General features: G+C 45.4%; 1 protein-coding gene across 2 annotated transcripts in view; it reads left to right on the forward strand.

The window, feature by feature from the left end:
* The window catches only part of CNTN5 (contactin 5), a 2165994-nt gene that overhangs the window by 2109972 nt on the left and 28814 nt on the right, over window positions 1-27208 (forward strand). For both annotated transcript variants that reach the window (XM_063951497.1, XM_063951498.1), the window contains one exon: window positions 24601-24787. In XM_063951497.1, coding sequence (XP_063807567.1) covers window positions 24601-24787 — 187 coding nt within the window. The remainder of the gene's footprint in view (window positions 1-24600; window positions 24788-27208) is intronic.

Consider the following 27208-nt stretch of genomic DNA (forward strand, 5'->3'; position numbering starts at 1 on the left):
CATATGGAACTGACAGTCCAATTCCTACAAGCCCACGGGTGGCTCCTCAACTGGAAGAAGTCCTTGTTGGGCCCTGCTCAGAGCATGGTGCACCTGGGGGTATTGCTGGACACACACACAACCTAATATATGGGAAGATCGTCAGGAGGGGACTGTAGACACTGTTGAGACATTATGGGTAGAAATTGCATGCGGGGAAAAAGGAACAAAAAAGTTAATATTGGGTGTATGCTATAGGCCGCCTGGTATCAACGCATCTGATGATGAATTGTTACTAAAGCAAATTGAAAAAGCAGCAGGAGTAGGAGACATAGTAGTGATGGGAGATTTTAACTATCCAGAGACAAACTGGAAAAACGATTCATGTGATACTGCTAGGGGCAGTATGTTTTTAAACACACTAAATGATAACTACCTAGTCCAACTAATTGAGGAACCAACTAGGTACAATGCAATCTTAGACCTGGTATTAACAAACAATCAGGATTTGGTATCGGGTATTATAGTAGGGGAACCCATAGGAAACAGCGACCACAATATGGTCACATTCAATATCAGTTTCTACAAACAGCCCTATACTGGCTCAACTAGGACTTTAAACTTTAGCAAAGCCAACTTTGAAATGATGAGGGTATTTTTCAGGGATATTGAATGGGAAGGTTTGTTTTTAGGAAAAAATACTACGGAGAAATGGGAGGTACTAAAATTCCTGCTAGCTAAAAATACACTCAAATATATTCCTATGAGTAGCAAAAAGGGAATAAAAATCATAAACCGATGTGGCTTAACAAAAAGATTAAGGAACTTATGGGCAAGAAAAGGAGAGCATTTAAAAAATACAAATCTGACAGGGATGCAGAGTCATTTCAGCAATATAAGGAATGTAACAAAAATTGCAAAAAGGAAATAAGAGCGGCTAAAGTAGAAACTGAAAAACTAGTAGCAAAGGAAAGCAAAGCGAATCCCAAAAAATTCTTTAAATACATTAATAGCAAGAGATTAAAAAAGGAGAGTATAGGCCCTTTGAAAGACAAGTTGGGAGTCTTAAGCAAAAATGATAATGACATAGCGGACACACTAAATGAGTTTTTTTCAACAGTATTCACTAGAGAGGACCCAATTCAGGGACTGACACACAATCTCAATAATGACAATATCACACTGATAGGTACTTATTTAAGCGAGGAAGTAGTCTGTGACAGATTAAAACATTTAAAGATTAATAAATCACCAGGGCCCGATGGTATTCATCCAAGGGTTCTAATGGAGCTTCACTCTGAACTGGCAAAACCACTATCTTTGATCTTTGAGGATTCAGTTATATCAGGTATGGTTCCCAAAGACTGGCGTATAGCGGAAGTAGTGCCTATATTCAAAAAGGGAAGTAAAGCTGAACCAGGTAATTATAGACCAGTTAGTCTTACATCTATAGTGGGGAAAGTATTGGAAGGTATTCTAAGAGATAGTATTCAGAAGTTCCTTGAAACCAATAAGGTCATTAAAAGGAATCAACATGGGTTTATGAAGGACAGATCCTGTCAAACCAACTTACTTGGCTTTTATGAAACAGTAAGCGTAAACCTAGATCAGGGTAAAGACGTGGATGTAATCTTTTTAGACTTTGCCAGAGCGTTCGATACTGTACCACACATGAGACTTATATACAAGCTACAAGAATCAGGGCTAGGAAGCACAATATGCACTTGGGTCAAAAACTGGTTAGATAATAGGAAGCAGCGCGTTGTGGTTAATGGATCTTTTTCAACTTGGACTGAAGTGCTAAGTGGTGTGCCGCAAGGCTCAGTATTAGGACCGCTATTGTTCAATATTTTCATTAACGACCTAACAGAAGGTCTAGAGAGCATGGTGTCAATTTTTGCAGATGATACCAAATTGTGTAAGGCTATAAATACAGAGGAGGATGCCGAGTCTCTTCAGAACGACTTAGTTAAATTAGAAGCATGGGCAGCCAAATGGAGAATGCGCTTCAACACAGACAAGTGTAAGGTAATGCACTGTGGTAACAAGAACAAAAATTACACCTACCTACTAAATGGGGTAAAATTAGGGGATTCTGTACTGGAAAAGGACTTAGGTGTCCTCATAGATAGCAAGCTAAGAAGTAGTATCCAAAGTAGGACTGCAGCAAAGAAGGCTAATAAGATATTAGCATGCATAAAACGGGGTATTGATGCTAGGGACGAGAGTATTATACTCCCGTTATATAAATCACTAGTGAGGCCACACCTTGAATACTGTGTACAGTTCTGGGCACCGTACTACAAAAAGGATATCCTGGAGCTTGAAAAGGTACCGAGGAGGGCGACCAAACTAATTAAGGGCATGGAGACGATGGAATACAAGGAAAGGCTTGAAAGACTAGGCATGTTTACATTGGAAAAGCGGAGACTAAGAGGGGATATGATCAACATCTACAAATATATAAGGGGACAATACACAGAGCTTGGGCGGGACCTGTTTTTGGTTAGATCAACACAGAGGACTCGTGGACACTCGCTCAGGTTAGAGGAGAGGAGATTCCGCACAATAAGGCGTAAAGGCTTTTTCACGGTAAGGACAATACGTGTTTGGAATTCCCTGCCCGAGGGAGTTGTAATGGCGGAATCTGTCAACACCTTTAAGAATGGGTTAGATAAATTCCTATTGGAAAAGGATATCCAGGGGTATGGTGCATAGTCATGCATTATAGTTACTATAAATAGGGATAAAATGCAATGGCTGACAGCAGCATCAGTCAGAAATTTTAGTCAAATCATCATGCATAGGACACCACAAATAGGTTGAACTCGATGGACAATTGTCTTTTTTCAACCTCAGATACTATGTTACTATGTTACTATGTTACAACCAATGATTGTTCTTGTCTCCAGAGAAAGTCCTGAAACTATAGGACAGGATCAGATACTTCCTCACTCACCAGAGAGTGTCAATACACTCAGCGATGCAAGTACTAGGCCTCATGGTGTCAGCATTCGACATGGTAGAGTACGATCAATTTAATTTCCGCCCTCTGCAATGGTTAATCCTTTCCAAGTGGAATAGCCTGCCTCACCGGATCAGGTCTCAAATGTCCTCCTTGACTCCGGAGGTTCGTCTGTCACTGAGCTGGTGGCTACAGGACCAACAGTTGAGCAGGGGCCGTCCCTTCTGGATCTCCAACTGGGTCCTACTGACAACGGATACCAGTCTGCGAGGTTGTGGCACGGTGTTGGAGCAACACTCTCTTCAGGGTCGGTGGACCAGGGAGGAATCTCTCCTCCCGATAAAAATTCTGGACTTGCGGGCAGTGTTCAATGCATTGACACCTGCTCTGACTCTATTACAAAACAGGCCTGTTCAAATACAATCAGACAACGCCACCAAAGTGGCATACATAAATCATCAAGGTGGCACTCGAAGCCGCATGACAATGATGGAAGTGTCGAAAATACTTCAGTGGGCGGAATGCCATATGCCAGCTATATCAGCAGTGTTCATTCTGGGGGTCCTCAACTGGGATGAAGACTTCCTCAATCATCAGGACGTGCACGCCGGAGAATGGAATCTTCATCCAGAAGTCTTTCAACTCCTAGTGTACAAGTGCAGCCTACCAGATGTAGACCTGATGGCGTCTTGACACAATCACAAGGTTCCAGTCTTCGGATCAAGGACAAGGTATCCTCAAGCGGCGTTCGTGGATGCATTTGCAATTCCATGGAACTTTCGCCTGCCATATGTGTTCCGTCCAGTGTCACTCCTCCCCAGGGTAATACGAAAGTTAAAGCAAGAAGGAGGAATGCTACTTCTAGTTGCTCCAGCGTGGCCTAGACGGCATTGGTTCTCAGACCTGCAGGGTCTCTCGATACTCTTCTACTTCCTCAATGCCCAGACCTCCTCGTTCAGGGCACTTGTGTCTACCCGGACCTGGCCAGAATGGCTTTGAAGGTGTGCCTCTTGAAGCATCACTCCTGAGAGCCAAAGGTTTCTCTGAGGTGGTCATTCAAACTATGTTGAAAGCCTGTAAACTGGCTTCGGCTCAGATTTATTACAGGGTCTGGAATTCTTACTTCACCTAGACTTCCAGACTTTTGGCTTTTCTACAACAAGGCTTGGACTTTGGCCTTCGTTTAGCCTCCCTCAAGGTTCATATTTCTGCCTTGTCGGTATGGTTTCAGAGGAAAATTGCATCTCTTCCCGACGTTCATACTTTCACTCAGGGTGTTTTTCGGATTCAGCCTCCCTATGTTCCCCCTGTGGCTCGATGGGATCTGTCTGTTGTTCTGAATGTCCTCCAAGAGTCTCCATTTGAACCTCTTGAGTCTGTGGACCTTAAATGACTTACAGTTAAGGTAATTTTTCTGTTGGCTATTGCCTCTGTTAGGAGGGTGTTGGACTTAGGTGCTTTGTCCTGTCGTCCACCTTTTCTGATTTTTCACCGTGACCGGGAAGTTCTTAGAATTTGCCCACGTTATTTGCCTAAGGTGGTATCATCTTTTCACCTTAATCAGGAGATTGTGGTTCCGCCCTTTGTCTCTTCTGGTTTGTCCCACAAAGAGTGGTCTTTGGATGTGGTACGGGCTCTCCGTATATATATGTGGAAAGGACTGCCTCTATCAGGAGGTCAGATTCCCTTTTTGTACTTTTTGGTTTCACAAACGTAGCTGGCCTGCAAATAAGCAAACCTTGGCCAGATGGATTAGAATGGTGATATCAAGGCCCATTCTACTCGGTCTGTTGGACCTTCTTGGATGGCCCGCTGTGGGGCGTCCGTTGACCAGTTGTGCAAGGCAGCTACGTGGTCCTCAGTGAGCAAGTTCATTGGGTTCTATATGATACTTCCGCCTCCCAGGATGCTTCCTTTGGATGCTGGGTTCTTGTGCCCGCTACTGTGCGTCCCATCCCTTGAGGAACTGCTTTAGGACATCCCCGATGTTATTCCCTGTGGAATACCAGTGTACCCCACTGCAGAAAAGGATATTTATGGTAAGACTTACTATTATTAAATCTCTTTCTGCGAGGTACACTGGATTCCACAGGGCGCCCACCCTGACTCACTTAGCTTCTTTGGGTCTGTATTGCATTAGCCGCTAGTCCCTGAATGTGGGTCTATGTGACTAACATCTCTTACCTGCTACTGCATTGGACTGGTTAACAAAACTGAGCTCCAGTGCCTGGAGGCGGGGCTATAGAGGAGGTGGGGCAGTGCATCTTGGAAACAGTCAAAGCTTTAGCCTGTTAGTGCCTCGGATCAAGATCCAACTCTACACCCCAATGTTATTCCCTGTGGAATCCAGTGTACCTCGCAGAAAGAGATTTAACAATGGTAAGTCTTACCATAAATCTCCTTTTTTTTATTCAATTGAGCACACGTATACCGTAAATTAAAGTGTGATATATTCATAGAAGCTACTGGCACTACTTATTCACATGTTCTATATAGAATACACTTGTCCTTGAATAGTATTTATTATTTATTACCAGTTATTTATATAGCGCACACATATTCTGCAGCGCTTTACAGAGCATGTTTACCCATTCACATCAGTCCCTGCTCCAGTGGAGTTTACAATCTATGTTCCCTACCACATGTACAGGCACATTCACGTTAGGGTTAATTTTGTTTTGAGCCAATTAACCTGCCAGTATATTTTTTGGATTGTGGGAGGAAACCAGAGTAACCGGAGGAAACGCATGCAAGTGCGGGGAGAGTATACAAACTCCACACAGTTAGGGCCATGGTGGGAAACGAACCCATGACCTCAGTGCTGTGAGGCAGTAATGCTGACCATTACACCATCCGAACTTGCCCAAGTAGTATATACAATTATTAATTAAACACATAGTGACTATACACATCTGTATAGTTTAATGTGTCACTTATAGCTAAAGTAATGTAGGACATATACAAGCTTAGGTATACAAATATAGGATATGTATATGGGCCTCCTAGAATCAATCAGCATCGAATGAAACATTTGATAATAGGAATGTTTATATTTAAAGCTGTTACATATGCAAAAATACCCAATGCGATTATATAAATACACATATTGATAATAACAATTGTCCCTATACAATTAAAAAGGGATATGTGATAAAACTGGTACATATGTAATACCTTTGATCTATAAAGCCATGCATTTCGTACAGTATTGTTTTAAATGTATGCTCGTTTGTATCTGTATGTTGAGTATGTATTTTTGTATTTAAAAAAAAAGCAATAAAGAGTACTTAAATTAAAAAATAACAGTTGGAATGATGTTTGACCTTTTCCACCAGTTTCAGAGATGAGAGAGATAGGGGGCAGTGATAGAGAGAGACAGTAGAGTGGCAAGTGGGGAGAGATAGTGTTGGGTTGTGGGAGAGAGAAAGTGTCAGGGGGAAAAGAGAGTTGAAGGGAAAGAGATGGAGAGAGAGAGGGTGGAGGAGACAGTGAAAAAAGTAAATATAATAAAGCCAGGCAAAGCTGGGCATTACAGCAAGAATGACTACATAGAGTACAAGCAGTTTCCCAGTTGATGCCATCAGAGCCAACAGTATAAAACATAGAATTTGATGGCAGATGAGAACCACTTGGACCATCTAGTCTGCCTCCTTTTTAAACTTATGGTAACCTTAAACCTTATTTGATCCTTATTTCTTTGAAAGGACATCTTCATGCCTATCCCAAGCGTGTTCAAATTGCTCTACTGTCTTAGCCTCTACCGCCTCTCGCTACCCTTTTTGTGAAGTCTTTTTTCCTCAAATTTTCACAAAACCTGCCTCCCTCCAGTTTCAGCACATGTCCTACAGTTCTAATACTTCTGTTTCCTTGAAGAATGTTTCCCTCCTGTACTTTGTTAAAACCCTTAGTATATGTGAAGGTTTCTATCATGTCCCCCTTTCCCTTCTCTATTGTGTTCATATCCTTCTGGAGATATGGCCTCCAGAGCTGAACACAGTTTTCTAGATAAGGTTGTACCAATGACCTATACAGTAGCATTATTACTTCTTTCTGTTACTTATTCTGCTCCCTATGCAACCAAGTATTGTTGTGTTACATTGCTTTACTGCCTATAAGTCACCTGAAATAGTGATTACTAGATCACTTTCCTCCTTAGTAGCTTCCATTATAGTGTGGTTAATACTATACTTAGACATTGGATTTTTGAGACCCAAGTGCAGGATTTTTTCTTTTTTGTCATTAAATTATTCTTGTCATGCTCTTGACCATTCCTTTAGCCCTTCTGTAGATCATCAATCATTTATTTTACCTCTCCTGGTGTGTCTACTCTGTTGCAAACCTTTGAGTCATCTGCAAAATTAAATATTTTCCCTTCCAATAAAGATTTTAAAAAGCACTGCTCCAAGTACAGATCCCTGGGGTACTCCACTGGTAACCTCAATTTATTAAAACTCTGTTTTCTCTCCTGCAACCAAGATCTTATCCATTCAGCCATCTTAAAATCCAATCCCATTCTTTCCAGTTTATTTAACAGTCTGCAATGCGGCACAGTATCAAAAGCCTTGTTAAAATCTAGATAAACTACATCTATGGCCCAACCTTGATCTATTACTTTAATCACCCAGTCAAAGAAAGTTTATAAGATTAGATGGACATGACCCCCCCCCCCCCCCTTCACCTTCCGCCCAGTAAATACATGCTGTTTGGAATCCTGTAAATTGCTAGATTTCAGATATTCTACAACTTTTTCTACTAAGTATGATGTAAGGTAAGGCTCACAGGTCTGTAGTTGCTTGCCTCTTCCTTGCTTCCACTTTTGTGCAGTGGGACTACATTAGCTCTTTTCCAGTCCTCTGAAATTACTTGAGTAGCTAGTGACTGGTTGAATAATTCTGTTAATTGTGCTACCAGCCACTTTTTAAGCTCTTTTAGTATCTTTGGATGTATCCCATCTGACCTCAGTGATTTATCCATTTTCATTTTAAGAGTTCTGTAAATGTACTTGTTTTGGGATACGGTCAGGATCTCGGCTGTCGGGATTCCGACAGTAAAAATATCCACAGTGGCATCCCGATGGTAAGTACTGGGATTAGGGTTAGGCACTAGGGGAAGGGTTAGAGTTAGGCTGTGGCGGGTGGGTGTGATTAGGGTTGGGCTGGGGGGGGGCGGTTAAGATTAGGCTGTGGGAGGGTGCGGTTAGTGTCAGGCTGTGGGAGGGGTGGGTTAGGGTTAAAATACTGCAATTCATTGGGATTTTGACTGTAGGGATGCCACTGTCGACATCCTGACCATCAGGATTGAGACTGCCGGGATTTTGTAACCAACCCCTTGTATCTACCTCATTTGTATTAATATAATTGCAACTTAATTGTGGCCCCTTTCCCTCTCTTTCAGTAGTGAATACTGAGCAAAAAAAATTATTAAGGTGATATGCTAGTGTCCCTCAACAAGACTTCCACTCTCTTTTAGTCTTATTCTGCCTTTTGTTTTTCTCCTTTCACTTATGTACCTAAAAAAGATGAGTTGCCCCCTTTACCTGCTGACTGGGCCTTTTTCTCTTCATCTTGTGCCTTTGCACATCTGATTACCTTCTTGGCGCCCTCCTGTCTATCAAGATAGTCCTCTTAGTCTTCATAAGTCTGAGTCTGCGTATACAAGTATGTATTTTCTAAAGGCCATCTTTTTGCTTTCACAATACTTGCTACTTTTTTGCAAACAACACTGGCTTCGTTTCATTGTGCTTTTTGTGATAGGGGTGCGGTGCCTGGTCCCATGCAGGTGTAGTCTTGTTACTTACCTTGCGTCACACCCTCTCACCTTCAGGACCTTATGGGTAATAGATAGTATCTGACTGGACAGAGCAGACCGACTTACACAACCAAATTTAGATCTTTCCTAAATAGGGATTTTGTGCCTAAGTGAAGGTCATCCTCGGTATTCGTGGCCTTATAGATACTCACGCACCAGGTTAGAATTCAACCTTGCACCAGAGTGCAAGGTCCTCTGTCCGCCCAGAAAGAGAGATGGATAAGCAGAGACAAACACAGACAGAGACAAATGGACACAGATGACTCTCGCCATTGTTAATCTTGTACTTCAACCACTTCTTCACTTACAGATCCCTGTAGGAAGACAAGAAACACCACAGCCGTGGAGGGCCTAAACTCAACCTAATGTGTCACTCCACTATGCTTACTACAACAGCATGGCCCTTTACTGTGTGTGTAGTGCGGCACAAACTTTAACAAACAATCCTAACAAATTTGCCCTGCAGAGAAATAACAATCACCATAACACCACAACAATACAAGAATAACTAACGGTCCTGTCTTTTTCAATCCCTGCCTATAGAGAACTGTTAGGTGAACCTTTACTTTATGCTGGACACTTCTGTCAATCCCTTCACAATCAAATGACGGTTGTGCAGATATAAGAGCATGGGAGCAGCCCAGCTTGCCCACGTCTGCACTGCCCACGTCTGCACACAACACTCACTTACAGGGGCACAAATTTGTCATTAGTGGTCTGGGGCTTTTTTCTATCAGGGCCTTAAACTTTATTTGAACACTAGTGACCTGGGGCTATCGCCCAGAGTCACTCTGCTTTTGGGCTCAGCTCTGTGGTTTGCTTAAGTGAAGTTGGCCTGGGCCTAATGCCAGGGCTCAGGGCTTTACGTCATTATGACCATCTTTACTTGCCCACATCCGCAGAGGGTGGAGACATGGTGGTAGGAGGCTTCTCTACGAGTACAATGTCAGAAATGTCAGACTCACACATAGCTAACGTGGACACCACTAGGCTCTCCTCAGGGATTTGTGAGCGCACAGTTTGTTCTTCAGCCTTGGTATTCTTCTTTTAAAGGTGACACCTCTACTAGACTCATAGGGGTAAATTTACTAAGATTCGCGTTTTCCCGTTTGAGGTTAAAGTTCAATCACGAATGACATCGAAAGTGTAAATATGCAACTTTTTGAATTGATTACGACTAATTTACTAAGCTGTCGTATTCTGCATTTTCGGGTTTTCCGATGTCGATGTCATTCGTTTTTTTTAGGCAGTGTTTTACGTGAGTGACTTGTAAAACACTGCCGACTTTAATACAATGAATCTCGGCCGGATCTGAGAGATCCGTGCTGGGCTTCATTGTGCACTTTGTTAAACAAAAAAATAAAGTTTAAATGTAAAATAAAAATTGCGTGGGGTCCCCCCTCCTAAGGCAAACCAGCCTCGGGCTCTTTGAGCCGATCCTGGTTGCAGAAATATGGGAAAAAAAATGGACAGGGGTTCCCCCATATTTAAGCAACCAGCATCGGGCTCTGCGCCTGGTCCTGGTTCCAAAAATACGGGGGACAAAAAGAGTAGGGGTCCCCCGTATTTTTTAAACCAGCACCGGGCTCCACTAGCTGGACAGATAATGCCATAGCCGGGGGTCACTTTTATACAGTGCCTTGCGGCCGTGGCATCAAATATCCAACTAGTCACCCCTGGCCGGGGTACCCTGGGGGAGTGGGGACCCCTTCAATCAAGGGGTCCCCCCCCAGCCACCCAAGGGCCAGGGGTGAAGCCCGAGGCTGTCCCCCCCATCCAATAGGCTGCGGATGGGAGGCTGATAGCCTTTGTGAAAAGTGATTGATATTGTTTTTAGTAGCAGTACTACAAGGCCCAGCAAGCCTCCCCCGCAAGCTGGTACTTGGAGAACCACAAGTACCAGCATGCGGCGGAAAAACGGGCCCGCTGGTACCTGTAGTACTACTACTAAAAAAATACCCCAATAAAGACAACACACACACACCTTGAAAGTATAACTTTAATACATCCATCCACACCTCCATATACACATACTTACCTTATGTTCCCACGCAGGTCGGTCCTCTTCTCCAGTAGAATCCATGGTGTACCTGTAGAAAAAATTATACTCACATAATCCAGTGTTTTCGGCTCCTCGGTAAATCCTTTTGTAATCCACGTACTTGAAAAAATAAAAAAACGGATACCTGACCACGAACTGAAAGGGGACCCATGTTTTCACATGGGCCCCCTTTCCCCGAATGCCAGAAACCCACTCTGACTGATGTCTAAGTGGGTTTCTTCAGCCAATCAGGGAGCGCCACGTTGTAGCACCCTCCTGATCGGCTGTGTGCTCCTGTACTGTATGACAGGCGGCACACGGCAGTGTTACAATGTAGCGCCTGTGCGCTCCATTGTAACCAATGGTGGGAACTTTCAGGTCAGCGGTTGACCGAAAGTGACCTCACCGCTGACCTGAAAGTTCCCACCATTGGTTACAATGGAGCGCATAGGCGCTACATTGTAACACTGCCGTGTGCCGCCTGTCATACAGTACAGGAGCACACAGCCGATCAGGAGGGTGCTACAACGTGGCGCTCCCTGATTGGCTGAAGAAACCCACTTAGACATCAGTCAGAGTGGGTTTCTGGCATTCGGGGAAAGGGGGCCCATGTGAAAACATGGGTCCCCTTTCAGTTCGTGGTCGGGTATCCGTTTTTTTATTTTTTCAAGTACGTGGATTACAAAAGGATTTACCGAGGAGCCGAAAACACTGGATTATGTGAGTATAATTTTTTCTACAGGTACACCATGGATTCTACTGGAGAAGAGGACCGACCTGCGTGGGAACATAAGGTAAGTATGTGTATATGGAGGTGTGGATGGATGTATTAAAGTTATACTTTCAAGGTGTGTGTGTGTTGTCTTTATTGGGGTATTTTTTTAGTAGTAGTACTACAGGTACCAGCGGGCCCGTTTTTCCGCCGCATGCTGGTACTTGTGGTTCTCCAAGTACCAGCTTGTGGGGGAGGCTTGCTGGGCCTTGTAGTACTGCTACTAAAAACAATATCAAACACTTATCACAAAGGCTATCAGCCCCCCATCCGCAGCCCATTGGATGGGGGGGACAGCCTCGGGCTTCACCCCTGGCCCTTGGGTGGCTGGGGGGGGGGGGACCCCTTGATTGAAGGGGTCCCCACTCCCCCAGGGTACCCCGGCCAGGGGTGACTAGTTGGATATTTGATGCCACGGCCGCAAGGCACTGTATAAAAGTGACCCCCGGCTGTGGCATTATCTGTCCAGCTAGTGGAGCCCGGTGCTGGTTTAAAAAATACGGGGGACCCCTACTCTTTTTGTCCCCCGTATTTTTGGAACCAGGACCAGGCGCAGAGCCCGATGCTGGTTGCTTAAATATGGGGGAACCCCTGTCCATTTTTTCCCCATATTTCTGCAACCAGGATCGGCTCAAAGAGCCCGAGGCTGGTTTGCCTTAGGAGGGGGGACCCCACGCAATTTTTTTTCTGAAAATTTATAACATTTCCCCCCCCTTCCCACTGAAATACATGCACGGATCTCATGGATCCGTGCATGCCTATACAAACACGGGATAAAAAAGCAGGTCTGTTTTTTTTTAGCACTTTTTCACGATTTGTATTTCATCACGGCAGTGTTTGGCTATTGTCGGCAGTGTTTGTGTTTTGCACTTTTTAGTAAATTCCCGATTTCTAGCAAATTGCAGGCGTATTTGACCGATGGTGTATTGATTCGTGATTTTTTCCTAGGACTTCCAAAATATTACGAATGCCCTCATCACTGCCGTGATTTTTGCTTAGTAAATTACAGAGATGAAATCGGGACCTTCGTAAATATACCCCATAGTGAGAAGGTGTTGCATCATCATCATATGAGGTTACAGAAGAAGATAACTGACTGTGTTTGGCCCAGGCTTCCACAATTGCCATTCTTCTAGTGCATGAAAGAGCAGTAGCACTAGCAGGACCACCACTCGCATGGCATGTTGCAATTGTACATTTTTTTGGCAGTAAATGTTCCTTTTATTATTAGAAGTGATGTTTTCTTTAACATTGTGAAATATTTAGATTTCAGGTGCCCTTTCTTAAACTTTGTGTCCCCTGGATCAACTTTAGTAGATGTTGAAGTACTATCAGACTGGCAGCAGCCACAGCACTAGTACTGGGTTGCTACTCCTGCTCTTTTATTGACTGACATTTATTTTACACACTACGACTCACATCGCTTCTGTTAATGGTGGCACTGGCACCTAATGAACCTTTTATTAAAAGACAGTGGCTGAACCTGAACAACGCGTTTTATTTTTATGTTTTTTACACACTGCGACTCACTGCACTTCTAGTAATGGTGGCACACTGGTACCTAGTGAACATTATTCTTTTACAGTTTTTTCATTTTTTAACATGGTGCCTGCACTGAACACACAGCACCGTGCCTCACAGTGCTGCAGTCCACAGCCCTTCGCTGACACAGTCACAGCAGTGATGCAGCTCACAGCCCTTCACTGACATTCAGACAGTCACAGCACTGCAGCACCCCACAGCCCTTCACTGTCTGACACAGTCACAGTAGTGTTAAAGTAGTGCTGCAGCCCACATTCCTTCATTAACACAGTCAGAGTAGTGATGTAGCTCACAGCCCTTCACACCCTAACCCTCCAACATTCTGTGTGAAATGGCGTCCAAATCACTGAGGGAAGAATTTTTTTAAAATCCAAAACATCCGAAACAGGGTAAGATGAAGTTTTGCCTCCTTTTGAATCTGAGGCTGGCAGGAAAACCCGAGCCTGAGGTCGGAGCTACTCAGAAATAGCAAAATCGGGAGGGTTTAGTTTTAAGAAAACCGAATCGCACATCTCTAGTTAGGAGAGAGCACCCTGTGCTGTCACTCTGTCCAGCACTAGGACCCCGGACTGCCGGAGGTGTGACCTCCAACCTTGTGAGCTAATGCACATGTATGGCATGTCCGTGCATTTTCATCTCCATCATCCATACTAGAAGGACATGCCCCAGAGAATCTACAGAGATACTCACATACAGACAGTGTTACAGAGGCCAGAAAGCCTAGATAGTACACTGCACCACCACCGCCATACCTCTGCATGTATAGAGCTCCGGCCTCTATGCTAGAAGGACATGCCCCCGAGAGCCTCTAGTATACACACAGTGATAAGGCTTTACAGAGACAATAACGCTACATGTACAGTATAGAGCCAGTGTGCATACTCCGCTACCACCACTGTATGTGCAGACACAGGTGTGTGCTCCCATCTGCCCCAAACTGCCTGCTCTCCCCTATACATTTCATCAGCTTCATGTACCTGTCATACCAGCTGCATTAACCCTTTGTCATACTGTAAAGTTATTCTGCCAATTAATAAATCTAAAAACTCCATCATACACCGCTGACACCTATATCACCTATAGGCTCTGCCAATGTGAAGCACACAATTAAAATACAAACTTAGGCCAAAAATCCCACAACTGAGCAAAACCATGTTGCACTGCGGGGCGGGGCAGATGTAACATGGGCATATTTTGCTGGATTAAGGGAGAGGTGACAGGGGCGGCTGTCCCAGGGGCCCCCATACACTAGGGTAACCCACACATAGTATACGTCCCATCCGTTCCGATGTTCCACCCGCGGGCGGGCTGCAATGTCCCACAAGTGGGCGAGCAGGGGGGAGGGTTGGGGAGGACGCTCTGAGTCTGACACCACTACTTTCATTTGCAAAACAGCGGAGAATGGATGATGCCCAACATTTACATACGCTGCCAGTATCCATGATAGGCTGGGGGCTGTCCAACAGCCTCTGTATTGTAGGACAAGTCCCCAGCATGATGAAAACGTGGGTGTGGATCTCCTGCTCTGCATTGCACTGGAGACCACGCTCCCTACTCCAGCGCACTGTCTCTCTGCAATAGTGGGGGCCCCGCAGCCTCAGATGCCCTTGGCCACCACCTGCCTTAATCTAGCCCTGCATGTACAGAGAGATTTAGATTTGGATGGGTTATATTTTTTCTGTTGCAGGGTAAATATGGGCAGCTTTTGCATGTACCCCACAAATAATGGACAGCTTTATTTTTACACTGCAGTTTAAATTTTAGGTCCTAATTCAGATTTGATTGCAGTAGCAAATTTCTTAGCTAATGGACAAAACCATGTGCACTGCAGGTGGTACAGATGTAACATGTGCAGAGAGAGTTAGAATTGGGTGGGTTATTTTGCTTCTGTGCAGGGTAAATACTGGCTGCTTTATTTTTACACCGCAATTTACATTTCAATTTGAACACACCCCACCCAAATCTAACTCTCTCTGCACATGTTATATCTGCCCCCCTGCAATGCACATAGGGAGTCATTCCGACCCGATCGCTCGGAACTGCGCATGCGCCGGCGCCGCAGTGTGCCGGTGAATGCCAGCCGCCGTTGCTTAGCAATCGCCTCTGAGGCAGAGGCGGTCGCTGGGCAGGAGAAGGCTGGACTGCGGCGTTAAGCCGCCGTTTAGGGGGCGCGGTCAACGCAGGCGTTGGTGGACAGTTGGGGGTGGCGGACCGCGGCGGCTGCATGATGTCACACGCAGCCGCTGCGACCCGGGGCATCGAAGAGATTCTCCTGGCCAGCCGCAGTAGCTGCGCTGGCCGGGAGAAACTCCTGAGGTGCAAAAGCATCTCCGCTGTGCGATGATTTTGCATTTCTGCGGGGCGCGGGGGGGGGGGGGGGGGGCGGCACTGACATGCGGGGAAGACTAGCCCTGTACAATCAACTCGGAATGACCCCCATGGTTTTGTCCATTAGCTAACAAATTTGCTGCTGCGATCACATCTGAATAAATCATTCCGAGTTGATCGCTCGCTAGCTAGTTTTAGCAGCCGTGCAAACGCTATGCCGCCGCCCACTGGGGAGTGTATTTTAGCTTAGCAGAAGTGCGAACGCATGTGCAGCCGAGTTCTGCAAAACAAGTTTGCAGTTTCAGAGTAGCTCTGCACCTACTCAGCGCTTGCGATCACTTAAGCCTATTCGTGTCTGGATTTGATGTTACACCCACCCAGCGAACGCCCAGCCACACCTGCGTTTTTTCAGACACGCCTGCGTTTTTGCAAACACTCCCTGAAAACGGCCAGTTGACACCCAGTAACGCCCCCTTCCTGTCAATCTTCTTGCGGCCGTCAGTGCGAAGAAAAACTTCGCTAGAACCTGACCACAACCACAAAGGGCTTTGTACCCGTACATCGCGCGTGCGCGTTGCGTGGCATATGCATGCGCATAAATGGTGTTTTTTCACCTGATCGCTGCGCTGCGAAAATTTGCAGCGAGCGATCAACTCGGAATGACCCCCTTAGTTGGAACACACCCCACCCCAAATCTAACTCTCTTTGCACGGTTTATCAGATTCACCCGCAGTGCAACATTGGTTTGCCCTGATGTGTGCTTTTTGGCTTTGCTTGCAACTCTGAATCAGGTCCTTAGTCACTAGTTGATCTGACAATAATGTAAAAATAAAACAGTAATTTACACTTTAGCAAAAGAAATTAGCATTTTAATTAACTTCCTACAAGTCTGATGCCTGAAACAACTTCTCAGACTAAATTATGTAAGGCAGTTATTAAACGCACACCTCTAGGTATCACCTAGTGATGAGCAGAAGAGTTGATTCATTTTTGTATTGTAGGTCAGCAGAGTAAAGTATTAAGACTTATCCAAAATAAAGATTTTTCTATCTATGAAAATCTTCTTTCCGCAAAATTATCAAAAAAGGGTCACAGGACTGCTGAGTGACACTGACTGGTTCCGTTAAGAGTAATGTTTGCCGTGGTATTACAGTAGGTTGCCATTCTGTAATGGGGAGACCCGAGACGCAGTGCCTGCTGCCGTGCAGGTGTAGTCCCACGGCTTACATGTGGTCGCACCCTCTCACTGCAGGACACTAAAGTTTTAAGGAACCAGGACCTCCGGATAAACCCAGAGCACGGATACCTCCTCCCAAAAGCGGTCGTCGGTTGATCTAGGAGGGAAAGTGAGCTGAATAAGAAGTATCAACCCTTTTCCTCATGGAGAAGGGGGTGCGTCAGGGGTAGCGGCGACCTTCACCGGTTGGGTGAAAGGTCATCACTGGCTAAAAGCCTCAGCTACCCAATTTTCACACACTCGCACTCTCACGCGTAGTGTGGCAATGGGGTTCTCACGTCCGTGAGCAAACCCCTTAGGCCGGTGCACGGGGAGGGGTAACAGACAGACACGGAGCAATACTCACTTCCAACTTACTGGTCACCTTGATTGTAGCGGATCTCTGCTTCCATAGAAGAAAGAAGAGCAGCCTCCCTAACTGCAGGCTTATCCAACGGCTAACAACTAACTTCTGCCTAACTTCACCTGCCGAACAATACAACAAATACAACTGGGTTGACTATTTCTAGCTTTAACTGACAGTGATCACACCATCAATACACAACCACAATGCAATGAATCAGATTGAATAATACTCCTACACGATGACATATGATAAGTAACCCCGTATAGCCGGCTTCGCTCACAGGTTAACAAACATGGTGGGCGCTCTCCACTTTACGCGAGCGCGAAAAGGGTTCTCTGTTGTGGACAGCCGTCCACTTCAGGTTAACGGGAAGTTGAGGCGCGTGGGACGGGTCCATTACTCCACAGCCCCTCCAATCCCTTACAGTGTTCACAGTTTGGGAACCAGCCGGTCCCTCATACCCAGCCAGACACAGATCCCCAGTAAGCTACCGCACAAGCACACTACCTGTGGAGCCTTGCCTGGGCCAGGCCTGTGTGCTGCAACCCTTTTATCCTGAACCTTCAATGAGTTATCTCACTCACCAGACAAGGATTCAATCTGAAGTTGTACCTCTGGAGATTCAGGCTTAAGCCTAAATGTGGGCACAGGCCGGAGGCCTAGGTGAGGGCACAGGCTGGTGGCCTGGGTAAGTGCACAGGCCGGTGGCCTGGTGAAGGGCACAAGCTGGTGGCCTGGTGGAGGGCACAGGCCGGGGGCCTGGTGGAGGGAACAGGCCGGGGGCCTGGTGGTGGGCACAGGCCGGGGTCCTGGTGGTGGGCACAGGCCGGAGGCCTGGTGGTGGGCACAGGCCAGAGGGGCCTGAATGTGGGCACAGGACAGAGGGGCCTGTATGTGGGCACAGGCCGGAAGGGCCTGACTATAGTGGCACAGGCCGGAGGGGCCCGACTGTACCCGCAGACCTGGTGCCTGAACCCTGGTGCTCTAGGGAGGATTAAATATACGTACTGGTGGCCCAAGGCCGCCTACCCGACTCGTTGAGAGAGGCTGCAGCGGGGAGCTTTGTCAGATCTTTTGCTTCCCACACGTTGCAGCACTCTCTGCCGGACCTCTGCCGCTGGGCTCCTTCCTCCGATTCCTTGGTCTTCTCCGTCGCCGCTTCTTCCGCTGCTTCTTCTATCTTCTTGTCGCTTCTTCCACCACTTCTTCTTCTATCTTCTTCTCCGCCTCCAAGCCGGAAGCCCCCCGCTGCACCGAAGCCCGCCGTGAGACACCGCCCACTCCGTCCCCGGCATGGCACCCACATGGACCACTCTTCACACTTCAGTGCAAGAAAAACTGAAATAAAAACAAAACAAAACAAAACTGAAAAAAACAAATGTGAATAATAAAGCATTTTCTCATGTGGGCACCCAAGGCTAACAATATTTTGATGTATCATGCCAGCAAAGAGCAGCAGTGGTAACACAGGAGTCCCCCGGGGAGCCATCACCAGAAGGAGGTTTTGATAAATAGCAGAAAGAAACCCCAAGTCCTGTCCTGCTCACAGTATTTTTGCCTGTGACAAATAGACCCCTATGCTGATTTATCAGGCACTGTTGCATGCGATGCGACCTCAGCCAGTCGCGATTTCCCTGACGCACTTCATGTGCGGCACATTTAACCCCTTTCATTTTAAGATGAAACCGTACTGCACACTAGTAGGGTGGGGGATAATGCCACTAGAGGATCTATTGCCACAAGGGCGGTGGTGGGTAATGCTACTGTACATTGGGGGTGATTCTGAGTTGTTCGCTCGTTATTTTTGTTCGCTACGGTGCGATTAGTCGCAAACTGCGCATGCGCATTGTACGCAGCGCGCCTGCTCCCAGTAAATTAGCACAAAAGTTTGGTATTTTACTCACGGCGTAACAAAGTTTTTTCATCGCTCTGCTGATCGTAGTGTGATTGACAGGAAGTGGGTGTTTCTGGGCGGAAACTGGCCGTTCTATGGGAGTGTGCGGAAAAACGCAGGCGTGCTAGTTGAAAACGCGGGAGTGGCTGGAGAAACGGGGGAGTGGCTGGGTGAACGCTGGGTGTGTTTGTGACGTCAAACCAGGAACGAAAAGGACTGAGCTCGTCGCACTGGAAGAGTAAGTCTGGAGCTACTCAGAAACTGCGGGGTAATCGTTACGAGAAAATTAGCAAACCCTTCGTTAGCAAATCTGCTATGCTAAAATACACTCCCAGTAGGCGTAGGCTTAGCGTGTGCAATGCTGCTAAAAGCAGCTATCGAGCCAACAACTCGGAATCACCCCCATTATACATCCAAAGGTTGGTACTAGACAACCATAGGTGAATTTTTCCCCCTAAAATTGGAACATATGAAAATAAATGTTATAGACCTAAACAGATGCTAGATTTCTGATAACATTTTCAGGTGGGGGATTAATTGATTGATTATCAGAATTTCATATTTCATCTCTTTGCGTCAATGAGAAATTCTATTCTGCCTGTATATAATATGAAACACATCCAGGGATAGGAACTCCAATAAGAGATTACTGTACTTTATGCCTTGGGGCCCAGAGTGGCCCTACTGCACATGTGTGGTCATCAGAGTGGCCATTACCAGGGTGGATTCTGGATGATCCCTCTTCCGTTAAAAAGTGCGGTATGTAGCCTACAGGCTACAATGGCTGGTGCCATTTTAAAATGGCGTTAGGTTTCAGGGTCTTCACATTTCAGAGCTTGGTAAATCTCACAATAAAGCAGCCACAATAGAAACCTATGAGAGCTGATGTTGCGCTGGGAAATGGGGGACCTGCAGCCGATATCTTCAATATTTGCTTTGGAACCCCCATAATACATCCAGGGGATGATTACATTTTTTTGGTATTTCCCGCAAAATGTTTTTATTAAACATTCCCTATAGTAAGGAAAGAGCCAGAATTGCACCTAAGTAGGCTCCACTGTGATTTGCATGTTTGTGAAGCGTTGTTTCTCTGTGGACAAATGTTTCTGGGGCAGATGGAGCAGCATCTGGTTCCATAGTTTAGTAAGTATCTAGCTAATTTCTCGAAGTGCCACCCGCATGGCACCATGTGTCAGTCAGTATACTGTCTGTACACCCATGTTCACTATACCATATGTGCCCCATATACCAAGTGATCTCAGTAGTCAGTGCTGTTACCTCTCATTGCTGCAGCCATATCTGGCAGGAAGTATACTGATAGCACAGACCGTACACTGGGACCGGGGGGCACAGGCAGTATACTGGTACTGGGCAGACTGTGTGCTGGCAGAACACTATATGTTGGCACAGGGCGCATACTGGTAATGGGGCAGTGACATACAGTGGCAATCTGTACTGGAGGAATGGCATATACAAAGTGCATGTGTTTTACAAATCTCAGACGTTTGCACATTTTGAGGCTTTTGCAGAGCTGAATCTACCACTGGTCGCAGAGCATATGTGGCATGAATTCGCACTGCGCATGCTCCAAAATTGTGCACAGGCAAGTGAGGGTGATGCTAACCCACACACATTCTGATCACATCCACAGCTCAGACCGCCGAGGAGGGTCTGGGTTGTGACATAGCATTCTGTCACAGGGAAGGTGTGTTTACACATATGTGGGCGATGCTGAGTTGAGCATAAGCGAAAATAAATATATATATATATATATATACATACATATATATATTAGACAAAAAAAAAATCTTAATATTGCACTATATTATGAGCCGCACCAGAGATGAAACCTCTGTTAGTGGGAAACCAAGATATTCATACAGATACAAACGATATCTCTGTGCACTAATAAATATATACTGTAACTGTAGATTCAGTTCAAAAGGAAAAAATTCACTCCAATGAATCAGTCGGATATCAGTTTATCGAGGTAATGCAATGATTCTGATGGACAATGCAGTAGTTCCCTAAAAAAGAATCCCCTCACTTTAACAAAAGGTGTGAGCTCAGGGGGGAATTCACATGTACTGGACCATGACAGATATCAATATATATCAGAATCATTGTATTACCTCGATAAACTGAATATCCCATCGATAAATTGTAGTTCATTTCTTACTTTTGACCTGAATCTACAGTTATATATTTATTAGCACACAGAGATATTGTTTGAATCTGTATATATATATATATATGTATATATATATATATATATATATAATCTGTTTGTAAGGGTATCATTTGTGCCTACTGTACAATGGGTAGGGGCAGGTTTGCGCTGATTATTATGCATGCAGTATATTGGTTCAGGCTGCCTACATTAAGGTTAAGCCTTTACAATGAGATGATAATATTGCACTTTGCGGTGATGATCACGAATCTTGCATTGTCTGGTATAAAGGACGCGGAATGACAGCTTGGCTCATGTAACTGGGGCCTGATTTGTTCAGTTTTTTCTTCTTGCCTCCCAGACAAATTATCCATGTGTAAATGACCAACTATGACAGACATCACTTTAAAGCCTAGGATTTTCCTCTGTCTGCTAATGTCAACCAGTATCTGCAGTCACATGAAATGCCACAAGGCACGATGCTCTGCACCGCTGCGTGCCTCATCCGGTCACTTAGGAACTAACCATGATATCTCCTTAACCTGAAAATAGATGCACACAGTTCAGTCTCTCAGCTGCTATTCATGTGCACTGCAGCTCAAACTATTCAGCGATGGCAGTAAACTTCCCATAGACTTAGATTAATCGGGTCACCTATTCTGAGTACTGGTAAAAGGGCTGTATACGAGGCAGTGTAGTGTGCAGGGAATCAGGCTGCAATGTGTGTATCCCTGGAATGTGCATTTTGTGTAGGTGTAAATATACAAGCAAGCGCTAATAGTGTATTGCATTACTAGCTGGCCTGGCGGCTGCCGTAATCTACCAGTGGAAATAAAATGAAGCTTTCTCATATGGAAACCATTTTGGATATTGGCATCTGGTGCGGTGAGGCTAAAATCCATTTACTGAACACACCTTGGGCCTAATTCAGACCTGATCGTAGATGTGTTAAATTTAGCACATCTACAATCAGTCACACAGACATGCGGGGGGACTCCCAGCACAGGGCTAGTCCACCCCGCATGTCTAGCCCAACCCCCCCCCCCACACACACACACACACACATACACACACACACACACACACACACACACACACACAGCGGCGATGCTTTTGTACTTGAAGAGTAACTCCCTACCAGTGAATTCTTTTGATGCGATGGCCAGTTACCATTGCATCGAAAGATTTGATGGCGGAAGCCCAGCCGTCATTTGATGGTGGGCTTCCAATGGCCATCCCTATAACAAACCCGGCATATGCCGAGTCACCTCAGTGTCCAACCCCTGCTCTGCCCCACCCCCTCTACAGCCAGCCTGCACCCTCTATGCTGTTCCCAATTCATAGTTGCCTACCCGCCCTCATTCTGCAGAAGACTCCCTGAAATAGTAGCAATCTCCCTCACTCCCTGAATAGTCCAGCAATCTCCCTGATTGTACCTTACCCCCATTATGCAGCTGTTACATTCTTGGGGAAAAATAGAAAAATCAGAGATACATACATTGAAATGGGCTCATCAGCGCCATTTCCCTGCATTGGTTATAAAGCACAATGATCCCTATGGCTAAATGCATTTTAAATAAGGTTTCCTGTGGCCACTTACAGTATATGGAACCTCTTGTAATACACAATACACATAGAATTTCTGAAAAATATCAGTGTCTTTTCTTCAACTAAGTAGATCTTACTAACTGTGCGGCTCATTTACATTTGGATGTAAGTCATTTTCATGACACGCCTCTCAGATGTAGCAGTGCTAGACCGCGCTTATAGGTGTTACTTTCACATCTCCCTGAAATGCTTTTTCAGAAGTAGACAAGTATGGCCAATTACTATCAATTATGATAGGTAGACAGATAGATAGATAGATAGATAGATAGATAGATAGATAGATAGATAGATAGATAGATAGATAGATAGATAGATAGAGAGATACTCAGTCTAAAGTTTGTGCGGTCACGACTACATAAATCTTTCACTCTCTGCTGGCTGCAAGCATTGCCATGACCCACCTATCAGTTATGTAAACTCATCTATTTTGGGAGTCCTATGGTGGTCATTCCGAGTTGATCGCTCGCAAGCAGTTTTTAGCAGCCGTGCAAACGCTATGCCGCCTCCCACTGGGAGTGTATTTTAGCTTAGCAGAAGTGTGAACGAATGGATCGCAGAGCGGCTACAAAACAATCTTGTGCAGTTTCAGAGTAGCTTCAAACCTACTCAGCGCTTGCGATCACTTCAGACCATGCAGTTCCCGATTTGACATCATAAACACGCCCTGCATTCGCACAGCCACGCCTGCATTTTTCCTGGCACGCCTGCGTTTTTCCGAACACTCCCTGAAAACGGTCAGTTGACACCCAGAAACGCCCCCTTCCTGTCAATAACTCTGCGGCTGCCTGTGCGACTGAAAAGCATCGCTAGACCCTGTGCAAAACTACATTGTTCGTTGTAATAGGTTGCCGCGCGTGCGCATTGCGCCACATACACATGCGCAGAAGTGCCTTTTTTTGCTTCATTGCTGCACAGCGAACAAATGCAGTTAGCGAACAACTCGGAATGACCCCCTATGTGTGTTGGGTTGTAAAAGGAGTGGGAAGAGGGAGCCGGTTTAGATTTTGCACAATGTCCTTGGGACCTCTACATATGCTCCAGTTTGGGATTATCCAAAGATTATTCACAGTAAAAACAGCACAGGAGACAAAGTCCTATTAGTTGCCATTTAGTATGGGTGTTTGTTAGGCATGCTGGAATTTATAGTTCTGCATCGCTGCATATCTCCTGCTTTAATAAATACTGTACAACTAGATGCTGTCCTTTTGTGCAGGAGCCTGGGAACATCCATCAACATATTTATCCCTGCTTCTCCAGTAAAGGTCATTTTGACATTGTCAGAGCTCTTTATAAACTAAATGTGACAGACACCTGTCCTGGTTGCAACAGCTGAAAGAAAATGTTCTCCTTCCATCACCGATTTGCTTATGCTTTTCCCTAAAACATTAACCCACTAGAAATGTATCCTTAGGTGGACTGTCAGAGTCCATCCATCACATCGGAGCAGATATATCACTATTTGGATAGTGATAAGGGCAAAATGTTTCTTCTATAGCTGCACCTTGCAAATCACTGTGCCAAGCAACGTAGATCGGCTGGTTAAAATGTGGGTGAGACGAGACATCCCAGACTTCTGTTTAAATTCTTTTGACTGTCTGTCAGCAATTGTTTTCTACCATTCCGCCCAGGCAGCCAAACTGTGTAATACTACATCTCAGTTTCTGAATATCAATGATTCTCTGAGTAATATAGTGGCATCCTGACCCTAGACAGCTGGGCGGGATGCTTAATAGCACTCAGGCATAAACTTGGCCTACAAATCCCTCATGTTTTGAATAGCCTGTTAATTTTTTGACAGAAGGTTCTACGGACTGTGGGGAGTCCGGTGCCTTCAAATAAGCAATAAAAGGAAACCAGTGGAAATTTCATGGCTGCCAAAAATTAATCTTCTGTGTGGTCAATGTTGGCAGGTTAGTTACTGGAAAGATATGGAGCAAGAAGAGGCTGCGGAAAAAGTGAAAACCGCTGGAAATGAATCCTCCATCATTCTGACAGCGTTAGAAGGAAACACGTTATATCACATAACAACAAGAGCGTTTAACAAAGCCGGATACGGTCCCCCTAGCCCGGAAATACGTGGGAGCACCAAGAAATCGCGTAAGTGACCCAACATCCCTTCCCCTGGTTCCCTCTCCCTTGATTCTTTACAAGTTCAGGATATAATAATGGAATTTGCTGCGCTATATAAGAAACTGTTAATAAATAAATAAATATAATAAAACCAGGCGTCTGACAGAGGGATAATTATAAAACCAGTATTTGGTACTCTGAAAGTTGAGACTGGGCATGTCTTACTACACTGGTAAAAAAAAAGTTCACGTTTGTTATACATTTATAAAGTTTGTGTAAGCGATAATATAAATATTTTGTGCATGCAATAAAATAAAAAGATTGCTATGTACCGGGAATGTCCAGGAGACTTCTGAATTTCTTGAGCCCACCCAGGCACCCGGGAGATCATGACGCACTCCCACATCACGTTTCTCTTTCTTGTGACGCAGACAGGGCTTTGACAGCACAACAAGCGCCACCAGGCCCTTGTGCTACTGGGCAAAGACGTGAGTCACGTCATCGTGCAATGTGTGATGGGCGCTGATGATGCTAATCATACCATTGTGCCCCCCATTCCTGTTGCATAATGACACAAACAGCATCATTACTTACCAGGGGGGAGACTTACTCAGGGATCTCCCATCTGGGAACTCTTTGATTTGCCATTACTTGAACAATACTGACTGGCCGCTGCCATTTTTACCTGTGTTTTCCTGTCTTTAATTTAAGCAGATTCCTTTGATATCAAAAATATGCTGCTTTAATTATATTGTTTCAATCGTTGCAACATTTGTTAAGCTGCCCAACTGTACAAAGTCTTCCCCATCTGGTCAGGGCTAATTCATCATTGACGTGGTAATTTTATCATATTAGTGTTAAACATAAGACGAGCCTCCTGATTTGAGACTGCACACAGGCTTTTAAAGGTGAGCCAGCCAGCAAGCATATCAGCTATAAAACACCTAGGAAAGCACCTGACATAAATTGGATTAAATGAGCTAACATCAGGGTGCACGAGAAAATGTGACCACAAAATGTATACTTGTATATCTGAGATACATGTGCTATGGTATGTGACCACAGGGCTGCCATCAGGAATTCTGGGGCCTGGGACTGAACAAATTAGGTGAACCCCCACCCCCGCATAGTCTCATACACACATATGATGACCCCATAACCGTATGTCTCTCGGTAACCCCCCCCCACCCACACACACACACACACACACATTCTCCTTTGTATCTGTGAAACCCCCCCTTCCCCCTGTCTCTTAGTAACCCCTCCCTATCTGTCTTAGGGACACCCCACATTCCCCTCTGTCTCTCAGTGAATCCCACTCAGTGTTAACATTAGTATCTCCACACCAGTGAAGAGATAGATGATCCTGGGGTTGGCCTATGTTGGAGGTGTCCGTGGCTTTCCCTGACCACAGCCATCCCTCATGAAGATCCAGTCGTGGGGCTAAGGATCTGTGGCTGCCTAGGAAGGCTCAGCAGTGCAGACATCGCGCTTTATAAGTGCCAGGCACCTGGGCGCTGTCCTGCACCAACTGCGCTGTGTCAGGAACCTGGCACAAATAACCACATGATGGCAACAGGGCAGGCTACGAATAGAACAGCTGTTGGTTTCCAGCATCGTCTGAGATGAGCTGGAGTTCAATGCGGCTTGGGGCAGAGGTTCTACTGTAGGAGCCAGGGGCAGGACCCCCCTTCATCTGGGCTGGGACTCCAGTCCCGGCAGTTCCCCCCCCCCTCCCCCTGATGGCGGCCCTGTGTGACCACAATTTTAAATAAAAATCAAAGAATCTCTACATTTACCATTTACATTGTAGAGACTCCAAGCTGTATTCTCTATACCAGAGATTTTCAACCTTTTTTTACTCGCGGCACACCGAACAATATTTTAAAATTGCCAAGGCACACCATCCGTTCCCCACAGAAAAAAAACAAAACACACACATTGGCCCTCACAGTAAAAAAAAACAAAAAAACACACACATACATTGGCCTACACAGAAAAAACAACCACATTGCTCCCCACATAAATCATGTTGCTCCCCACATAAATCCTATTGCTCCCCACATAAATTATTCACATTGTTCCCCCCATAAATCCTATTGAAATCCTATTGTTCCCCACAGGAGAAATAAAATAACAAATATTATCAGATGTCCTCCTCCCTGTCCGTCAGTGGCGGGGGTTGTTCATAGTGGAGTTCTGCGAATACTGAGCAGCAGGCGGTCGGGCAGGTGTGGATGTGGGTGGGCAAGGAAAGCTGTGCATGCAGGCGGGAACTGGAAGATATGTATGCAGGCGGGTGGGCTGGCTGGGTGGTGAGACGCGGCGGCCGTGACCTATGATATCACATTGTTTTCAAGTCATAGGTCATGGCCGGAGCACAACTGATCCTCTAAGAAGAACCCGGGCCAACAGTTCATTCTGAAGGTGCAGGAAGCTGCTCTGGCT

The sequence above is a fragment of the Pseudophryne corroboree genome, chromosome 2, assembly GCF_028390025.1.
Source record: "Pseudophryne corroboree isolate aPseCor3 chromosome 2, aPseCor3.hap2, whole genome shotgun sequence".
NCBI classification, from domain to species: domain Eukaryota; kingdom Metazoa; phylum Chordata; class Amphibia; order Anura; family Myobatrachidae; genus Pseudophryne; species Pseudophryne corroboree.